This window comes from Mustela putorius, unplaced genomic scaffold (assembly GCF_011764305.1).
Source record: "Mustela putorius furo isolate JIRA1106 unplaced genomic scaffold, ASM1176430v1.1 tig00000127_pilon_pilon_pilon, whole genome shotgun sequence".
In the NCBI taxonomy this organism is placed as follows: domain Eukaryota; kingdom Metazoa; phylum Chordata; class Mammalia; order Carnivora; family Mustelidae; genus Mustela; species Mustela putorius.
In genome coordinates, this window is record NW_025421288.1 from 2,039,546 (window position 1) to 2,050,360 (window position 10,815).

The following is a 10,815-nucleotide window of genomic DNA, read 5'->3' on the forward strand; positions in this document are numbered from 1 at the left end:
TCTTGTAGCTCCTATATAGAAATCATACAAATTAGCTGAATATCTCCAGGGCATGTAATGTTATATTTAAAAAATTCCCATACATAAAAAAATCCCATAAATAACGCTTCAATTATCCTGATAGTCAAAGGAAAAATAAGGTGAATAGTAATAATAATTTATTATACACACACACACACACACACACACCCCTTTTTGGTGTTGTGTTCACAATTATGGAAATCTTTAAAATGAATGAATGATATAAGAAAAATAATTCTTGGCACACAAAGTTACTTCCTTTGCTCTGATGTGTTCAAGAGAAAGCAGGATATCTTGTTTGAAATTTTCTATAGAGAGAATTACAAATCATAGAGAATATGCTCTATTTTATTTATGAATACTCACTGTTTGAACAGTTGTGATTGTGTATAAATATCTTTCTTCTAATCAAACCAGAGTGTAGACTGAAATGTGAGGAGTATTTCATAATCAACAATACCAAAATTGAACTCTCAGGAGAAGAAAGAACCTGGCTGGCATTACAAGGGAAGCTACAAGTTAGAGAGCAGAAGTACAGAAAAAAGTAAGGAATCAGGTGCATTGTAATAGAGTGTGTTGGACAAGTGAGGATATACACTATTATATTTGACATCTGTACAGATTAAAGAATCCACAAAAACCCTCAATTCATCACTTGCTTTATGAGGAGGTTGTGATATGCCATAGCTTTCTCATGGCATCTTTCACTTCTGCATTCCTCAGTGTGTAGATGAATGGGTTGAGAAAAGGGATCCCAATAGTATAAAATACGGACACCATCTTGTCCATAGGGAAAGTGGTTGGGGGGCGTGCATATATGAATATACATGGAACAAAGAATAAGACTACTACGATGATGTGAGAAATGCAGGTGGAGAGAGCTTTTCTTCTCCCTTCTGCACTGTGGTTTCTCAGTGAATGCAAAATGACAATGTATGAAATCATCAGAATCGCAAAACTGCCTGTGCAAATGCTCCCACTGTTAAACACCCATTCTAGGTTGATCATATACGTGTCCATGCATGCAAGTTTTAGCAAGGGCTGCAAATCACAGCAGTAATGATCAATCAAATTGGGTCCACAGAAAGGCAATTTCAAGGCCAGCCTTATCTCAGCAATGGAATGGATAAAAGCTCCTATCCATGCAAGAATGATCAGGATTGTGCAAATCTGCCGTCTCATGATGGTTGGGTAATGTAAGGGCTTACAAATAGCCACATAGCGATCAATAGCCATGAGGATGAGAACAAAGACCTCCATGGGGCCAAAGAAATGTATTGCAAACACTTGAGTCATGCACTCATTGTAAGATATAGTTCTTTGTGCAGAGAGTGAATCCACAATTAGTCTGGGGGCTGTTGTAGTTGAGAAGCAGGAATCAGCAAGGGACAAATAAAATAGGAAAAAGTACATGGGGCTCTGAAGTGTCCGACTGAACTTGATGGTCACAATAATGAGCAAATTCCCTACCACAGTACCCACATAAAATATGAAGAAGATTACAAATACCATCTTCTTTTTCATTGGGTCTTGGGTCAATCCTAGCAGTATGAACTCAGTAACGGTGTTATTTTGCTCCATTATTTCAGGCCAAGTGGAGAAAATGCAGGTTAGAAATAATTAATCTGCAAAGAAAGAAATATGAGGAAATGAATACTCCATTTGAAGGTCAATTCCATATGCTTGTTCATGAATGGGCCACATTGGGTAATCCTTATCTTCCCATGTTTTGTTTTCCCTTGATTAATGCAGAGATCATACTTATTCACAATCTATTCTCCTGATTGCTTATGGAAACAAGGAAATATATTAAGAATGAGAAAGTACCCAATTCTTCACGCATAATAAACATTAATTTAATGAATTTATTAGGAAAGGATATCTTTCTGAGCTGAATATCTTTCCTTATTTTATATCATGGACCCATTAAGGTAGAATGTTGCAAAAAGGAGAAAACTCTTGCATAATATACATAATGTGCTTTTATGCTTTTAGAACTTGATAGATATTTATGAAGTATCTTCTAGTAAATATTCTGAACATTCAATGAATGACACAGAAACTTTTAATACTTTTCCTTGTTTGTTTGTTTAATGAAACTTATGAGAGAGAGAGACAGGTTGAGGGGAAAAGAAAAAATACAAAAGAGAAATAAGCAATATTTTGGCAGTGAATGTTTGGTCCATCATTAAGTTTATTTTGATCCGTTCCCTTGAATAAATTTATTTCCTTTTACTTTAACTCTCTGTAATTTATAGTTGCTTATAGTTGTGAATTCAGATTCTATCATAACATTTTATACGTTTTACATTATCCTATGTTGTCCAAAGTAGAATTCTTCACCTCGTCCAGTGTTTTGATGGGTCTTTCTGCATATTTTCTTAAGACACAAAAAGAGACTGATTCTAAAATAAAGGATAAATAGGGAACATTTGGCATAAATCAAAATATTTTTTCCAATTTCATGTCATTTTAAGCACCAGGGATTTAGACAATGAGATAAAGAAACTGTAGGTCATAGCTAAAACATTTTCATATGATTCTTGGAACACATGTTCTTTCAATTCCCATGCCTTGACTTTAGTAAAAGATAGAAATAGGAAAAGAATGAATATTCATTTATATATACCAAACTGGAAAAATCCTTTTCTGTCTTTATCACATACATTTCTCATATAATAGCACAATTAAATGTATAAGTGCCAAGGCAATTAAGTATATTTCCAACATGTATTGCAGACAAAAGCCTAATTTTCTCAAATATAAATGGATCTCAAGATTGAGAACACAAGCCACACGGTGCCTGAGTAGCTCAGCTGGTTAAATATTTGACTCTTTATTTCCACTCAGGTCGTGATCTCAGGGTTTTGGAATCCAGTCTCATGCTAGGTTCTGTACTGGGGATGGAGCTTGTTCAAGATTCTATCTTTCCCTCTTCCTCTGTACCTTCCCCTGCTTTTGTGTTCTCTCTCTCTCTCTCTAAATAAACCAAGAAAATTAAAAAAGAAACAGTTAAAATGAAAATGTGCAAAATAATTGATCTCAAAGTAATTCTTATTAAAAATAATGTAAAAGTTTATCAATTTCTTTCATAGAAAAATATATTCTTCTCAAATCCAATTATTTATCTTTTCACATAGATTAACAAAATGACAGTTTTGATAAATGTCTCTTAACAAACAGTTCTGAAAATGATGTTGGACACAATTTATTCCACACATTCTTGGCAGGAGTTTAAGGGGATACAATCTCTCTGGGGTTAATTTTTAGCATTGGTGATATTTCAACGTCATATAGACACAGGTCTGGTGTATGTGTTTGCTGCAAATAATCTCACTCATAGGCAGGAAGATCATCACATCAATCCTTTCCATATTGATCAAAGGTAAGAAACAAGGTCAATGCCCACCAGAAGGAAGCTAAATGATTCAGGGATGGTATTTATGCAATCATCAAACAAAAGGAAGTTGATGTATGTACAATGGATTCTAAAATATGTTGTAAAGTGGCAGAGTTCAGGACTGTCTGTTGAAGATGGTAATATTTTCATTGACAGCAGAATAATATCACACACACACACACACACACACACACACACACACACAGACTCATATCAGTTAATTGTATTTATGAGAATATTAAGATAGTATATTTTTGGCCTCAGGATGGGGAAACTCTATTCTTGGAATCAAAGTTAGGAGGATGATTTATCTTTTAAAATATTCCCATTGGTAGTTGAAAATCTGTCATAATGATGCTGCAACAAAATAAAGCTTTTTAAATACCTTCTCTTAGTAGATGGTTTATTGCTGCCTTTGGCATATTACTGATACATAACAACTGTATTCTGACACAGGCTGCAGAAACAGCAAGATTTCTAGGGCTAGAGCAGGATTTAAATATCTGTGTAAGAGTGTGAGTCACTGTAGAGACAGTTGGACTCAAGGGTCTTTACCACATCATGCCTCAGCTGCACTGCCCCCACTGCACTGCCATTAACTACTGGTTCCCGTACACTCTGATGTGTTTGCTGAATATGCTTTTTGTCCAGCTCTTCAGCAAACAGGAGTGAAAACTTGTCTGAAGTTTCTAACAATTAATTATTATAAAGAGATGTCTATCTGTCTATCCATTCATGCATACATCTACTTATCAATTTACTATCTACCTTTCTATGTATCATCTATCAACCTATTGTGTATGTATGTATGAACTATATATCATCTATCTATCTATCATCTATCATCCATCATCTGTTATCTATCATGTGTCTTACAAAGGTACAGACTGAAAGATTTGGATTGTTCAAGTAAGAATAGTTTTGAGTGGCATACATTCTAAAGAAGCAACATAAGGAAGGCAATATTTATTTGTTCACTGCTGAATTCAAGTGTCTAGAAAAATGTACATATTCAATAATAAATATTCATAAAGTAAATGAAAGAATTAAGAGAATTTCCTCTTGATACAAACCAATAGTGTTCAGTCTGTCGATACTCTGTGACCACTGAAAAGGGAAGCCTACTACATCCCAAGTAAAATTATCATCTCCAGGGAGCATCCTGGAACACTGGACTAGATACAATTTTTATTTGCCTTTGTCTCCACCAGGAGCTACTGCGTATTTCTTTTATTCTGTCTTCTCAGTTTAGATTGTCAAGCACTTGTAGAAAATTCCCTAGCTTTCAATTTTCCACAAATGCCTTTTATGTATTAGGGTGCACATTTGGCATAGATCAGATGAATTTTCTCAGAGTATGACATAAAACTAAGTTAATCCCCAACACAAACTCACCAGTTTTGTTAAGCGTTTATGCAAAGGGTAGGATGTTCAGTCATTCTCTTTTCTTCTCAATGTAATTTGGCCATTCTTTACTCCAATGAGAATAAAAAATATCCTTTTAAAATTCTGTCTGATCTCTTTTGATGTCACTGTGGTTCAGGTTCTCACCTGCATGCCAGAAGACAAAGTTGGTCCAGGATTCTTCTCACACTTTCTGATATCCGCTCTCACTTGTAATTTTGACAGGGACATATTAGTCTTTTGCCTTTCCTACAACAGTATTTAAACATGAATGATGCCAAATATAGGAGTCTGGGGAAGGTCATTCCCTAAAGTGTTCCTTCCCTTTTAATTAAGATGCATGAGCTAGATTAGATTAAGAACTTGATCTTCACTATGTATTAATGGATTCTGGGGAAAAGCTGATCTCTTCTTGCAATTAAAGTATGTGTGCCTTAAATGACAGGTTTTGACTAGAATTTAAAAAAAAAAGCAGTGATTATCTAGTGATCTAGTGGCAGAACTTGATTCCTGATACCTTTATCCAAAAAAAAAAAAAATTAATTAGGATTTCTTAAACAAAAGGCTGATTCTAGGTCTCAGGTGGGAAATGTATGAGATAAACTGGCAAGAAAGTGGTAATACACACAGACAGGTAACTGACACTGTGATAAGAAGATGCCAAAGGGACACAAAGCCACTGGAAACAGCCTACAATTCCTAGAGCTAGAAACGAATTGAACAACAAAATAAATGACACAAATTGATATATAACTCAGAGTTATATATACCCCACAAGTTTGTAATGATATGTACACTTAAATAAATAGCTAATAAATAGGGAATAATAGACAAATGTTCCATTAAAAATTTTTCCTAATTATTTTGTAGATATTCTGCTCTGAAAGGGTTATAGGGTAACACTCAATCTCTTATTTGTGGGCTGAACACCAGGGAACTCCTTCCAAAAGGTGCATTGTGGAATGCAGCAGGGGAAATAAATTTACAGAGGAGAAATGTGGCAAACATTACTTCATCCAGGTGATCAAGGTTAACCTCAAGAATGATGAGTCACAATGAAAGTATGTACTTGCTGGCATGATGCAATGCAAATGGCACTTTGCCTCTGTGTCTCTTCTCCCAATAACCCGTAACTCCAGTCCGATCTTCAATAAAATATCAAACAAACCCCAAATAAAGATTTATATATAAAATGTCCTACTAGTTCTCTTCAAAACTTTCAAGTTTATCAAAAACAAGGGAAGTTGAGCAGAATTATTGTGGTGGGCACTGAGTAAGCTCTAGAATTCACACAAGAGAAAATAATAAAATTTTGCATATTCAGCATAACTGAAATAAATCAATAAAAGGATATTCAGAGAAACTGTCAGTGTCTGGAGGTATTGAAGAAGACATGACGATACACAGTTTATTTCATTCAATATGTCATCAGAGTATATCTGTGTCAAACATAGGTCAGAAATTCCTTCCATTTCTGTGATGAATAATATACCATTATATGCATTCCACATTTGGTTTATCCATACGTTGATGGACACATGGGTTACACATTTGGCGTTATCATGACTAGTGTTGATATGGACATGAGGGTACACATATCTCTTCTAGTCCCCACTTCCAGTGCTTTTGCATATTCCCAGAAGTGGAAAATGCTGGATGACTTGGTCATTGTATTCTTAACTTTCTGAAGAAGGTCTTAATTTCTTTCACAGTGACTTCAACATTTTTATATTTTATGGACAGTGTGCATGAGTGTGTTTAGTGATGTTCAGTATCTTTTTCTGTTGCTCATTGCTCATTTATATATATTTTTTGAGAAATGTTTACTCACCTTTTGTTCATATTGAGTTTTAGGAATTCCACAAGTTGCCTTTCATTCTGTTGATTGTGGCCTTTGATGCATAGCAGATTTTAGTTTTGAGATAGTTTAATTAATTTGTTTATTTCTTCTGTAACCTGTGTTTTTATGGTGTCATATTCAAGAAATTATTTCCTAAGTTAATGTCCTGAAGCTTTTATTTCATTTATATTTTATTCTTTTTTGGTTGTTCTGTTCAGCTAGTCAACATAAAATACATCATTAGTTTTTCCTTCTAATCATTTTATAGTTTTATTCTTATACTTCAGTCTTTGATTCATTTGGAGTTTATTTGGTCTATAGTGTAATTTAGGGATCTGCCTTCATTCTTTTTTTAGGGGTTTTATTTATTTATTTGACACACAGAGATTACAAGTGGGTAGAGTGGTGGGGCAGGGAGCAAGTTCCCTGCCCAGCAGAGAGCCTGATGTGTGGTACAATCCCAGAACCTTGGGATCATGACCTGAGTGGATTAACCACAGGCTTAACCCACTGAGCCACCCAGGCACCCCTGCTTTCCTTCTTTTGCATATCTAGTTTTCTTTTGCATAACTAGATTTTGAATATCTAGTTAAGCTAAACTATTTGCTGAAAACATTATTCTTTCCTGTTGGATGGTGTTGGCGTCCTTGCAGAAATTCAGTTGACCATATAAGGGATGGTACATTTTGGGCTCTCCAGTTCATTCCATTTCTCTATGTCCCTGGCTTGATGCCGTTACCATAGTTTTGATTACATAGCTTTATAATAATTTTAAAATCAGGACATTTGGGAAATACAAATTTTTCTTTTCAAGAATTTTTTTTTATTTGATTAAAGATCCCTTGATATTCCATATGAAACTTGTAGTTGATTTTTTTATGTCTGCAAAAATTGTCATTGGAGTTTTTATAGGGGTAGTATAAAATGTATATTGTTTCATATATTATCGACATCTGAACGATATTGAGTCTCTTGATCCATAAAGATCTGATATCTTTCTGTACACACAGACACACATACACACACAATAATTTGCTTTTGTGTATATGGAATCTGGCAAGTGCAAAATCTGCATAATATAAGTCCCATTTTGAATCTAAACACCAGAAACTTCAGTTAACCAGAAAGAGATGATGTTCTAGTTCAGGTTCATACACAGGAGACTAGTATAAAATCAGGGAAGGGTTAATGTGTCAGAGGGCAAGTCATCAGACAAGAAGAGCTAATGGTTCAGTCTGAAGGCTCTCAGGCAGGAGAATTCCCTCTTACTCAGGGGAGGTTAGGCTTTTGTAATTTTCAGGCCTCCATTTCATTAGATGAGGACCCGACATCAGTGAGAACAATCTACTTTATTCATTCTAACAGTTCAAAAGTTAATATCATCCTGAAAAATCTCATAGTCATAACCCAAAACAACAGTGAAAGCAATATCTGAGCACCCTATGGTCTAGATAACTTAACACATAAAATTAATTGTTAAAAGCCCATTGATTATCCATGTAGTACCTATACACATCTCTGTAAATCATACTTAACCTCCAATAAACACTACAAATGTTTATAATACCACCTAACATCACATAACAATCCTGTATACAAAAAAAAAAAAATACACTAAAACCTCCACAAGAAGAAAAGGTAAATTTTGGGGGTGATTTTGACTTTCTACTTGATATTTAGTTAGTTAAAATCTATGATGGAAAATAAAATACTAAAATATAGGACTGAATATCAATATATCTTCAGTTTCATGATAAGGTAATAAGAAAGAGAAGAAAACAAAGACTTTTTCTTCATATATATATTCAGAAACAGAATTATTCATAATATAAGGAGTAAATACAATAATTACAGTCTTCATTTTTGTAACAGTCACTTGGTTTATTTATATTTACTTCCTTCCATTACCCATTCTGTATTCAATGTGCCCTCAGCAAGTACCAAACCTGGTTGTGGTTCTTTAGCTTCTGGAGTGACACAAACCTTCATTACTGAAGGGTCTGGGAAATTAGTAGTTCTCCCTAGATTAGGTTACTATAGTTTTTATTGACCTTATCACAGAACATGATGACTAAGTATCTACAGGAACTCCAGTATTCTACCTAAGCTCTTCGTTAACTCTATTGTGGAGTAGTAGTCCAATTTCTCATTGGTTGTCAGGATCATTCACCCCAACCAGTCCAGAAACCTTCTTTGCCTATTGATTTAAAGGCATAAGCTACCCAAAGTGGTCAGGCAGCAGTCTTAACACTCTTTTCAATAGAATCTTGTTGTGTATCATGTGGGAAGCATTTCTCCCTTTGGAATGAACACCTCAAAGGAAGAGGAGCATAAGCAAATGGGAATAGGAAGCAAAAATTTTGCTAGTGAGTCACTAAGAGTAAAAATGTGTGGTGTTTCTACCATTCCTGATTTTTTGATTATAGGACCTGGCCATGGGAGGAAGAGCAACATGAAATTGATGCTGATTCAGAACATATATGGCCTTCCAGAGAACTGAGGACTCTTGCTCCAACCCTGGAAAGCATTGCTACATAGATCATACTAGAACTAATTCTGTAAAATGTCATTCTCCTATTTTATCAGGTCAATTCCTTCAAGACAGTGAAAAATATGATAAGACCAATGAATTCCATGAGCATGGGCCCATTGTAGCAGTTTATTTACTATGAAGTGAGATTGTTGATTAAAAGTAATGTGTGAAATGCTATGATTTTGGATTAAAAATTCTCTAAGTCCATGGATAGTAGTTTATTAACAACATTGCATGCAGGGAATGTAAATTCCTATCCAAAGGAAGTGTCTATTTCAGTAGGAATGAAACACTGCCCTTCCATGATGGAAACAGTCCATGGAATCCACCAGAACCCAAGCTGTTCATGATAAGGAATGTTGCCATATCGGGGACTTCAGGTTGTATCTGCTGAGTTGGCCCTTGGCAGTGGTCATGCCCATGGTAGCTTTAGTGGGTGGAAGTCTATGCTGTTGGGATCATGTATAATCTCCATCTCTGCCTCTGAGATCACTTTGTTCGTGACCCCAGTGGTTAATGCCAGGAATGCATGGGAAATAGGCTGACTGGTTTGCACCAACTGGGTCATTCCTTGCACTTGATTCTTATAATCCTCCTCTGCTGATCAGGCCTTGGTGAGCATTCACAATGGACATAAATATGTTTTGTGTTTTTTTCATTCAGAAAGGTATGGAAATATGACTCTTCCTCAAATTTTCTTTTTAACAGTTTCCCATTAATGTTTGTTTCTTTGATTGTTTTTTTTTTTCCCAAGTCCCTAATTATTCAGCAAAATCTTAGTCCAAAAACCTATGAATTAGTATACTTTCTACATCCAGCCATTTCACATTCAAAGAAAGTGAACACTGGGTGCATTGTTTCACATTTTATTCATTGAGAGACGCCCCCTTCACCATGGACCTTCAGGGGTTTTTCCATAATGAGAATGTGGTGTTGTATCTTTTCACTTTTGAGGTGTACCTACATATCACTGCTGAATTTTCTATATATGAGGCCCAAATACTTTCTTCTGTCACTTGATCATAGTGAAATCCCAACAAGGCCTTTGGTGTAGGCTGGGAGAGAGAAAGCATGGTAGCAAAAGTGGGGAGTGTGAACATTTGGGCACTTCTTTGCATAACATTTTCTTCAGTTTCTGCATGGGACAGATCACCTATAATGTATCCCCTCCTTTTGTGGGGAGAGTGATGTAAATCAAGACCCCAAGTGGGTGACTAAGACTATGGATATTATTGAGCCCTATGTACATAATGTTTTTTCTTATCCATCCATCCCTGTGATAAGGATTAATTTAGAAAATAGACAAGCTAACAGATAACAATAATAATAACATAAAAAAATCTCAACAATATATTTTAACAAAAGTGTCTGAATATTGTCTCTCTCTTTCAATATACCTGAGTGTACTATACTCCCCCTTCCTCCTTTGATGATGTGAGATGATAAAATGGTGATCTGATGAGATGAAATGTGGTGAATGACACAGGCATTATGTTGTAGCATTAGACTACCACTGACCTTCTGACATAGTGTCAGAAGGAGGATCATCTGCTCCTGAACATCAGGTAACTGTAGCATGGGAAGCAAAACCACATATAAAAGGAGACTGTCTGTCCC

The 10,815-nt window shown here is 35.4% G+C and overlaps 1 protein-coding gene across 1 annotated transcript; it reads right to left on the reverse strand.

Moving 5' to 3' along the window:
- Window positions 1–681: 681 nt before the first annotated feature.
- Window positions 682–1,602, reverse strand: LOC101677127 (olfactory receptor 4C11-like). Its single transcript, XM_004782269.2, has one exon. The coding sequence runs from the start codon at window positions 1,600–1,602 to the stop codon at window positions 682–684; it is 921 nt and encodes a 306-aa protein (XP_004782326.2).
- Window positions 1,603–10,815: the final 9,213 nt, after the last annotated feature.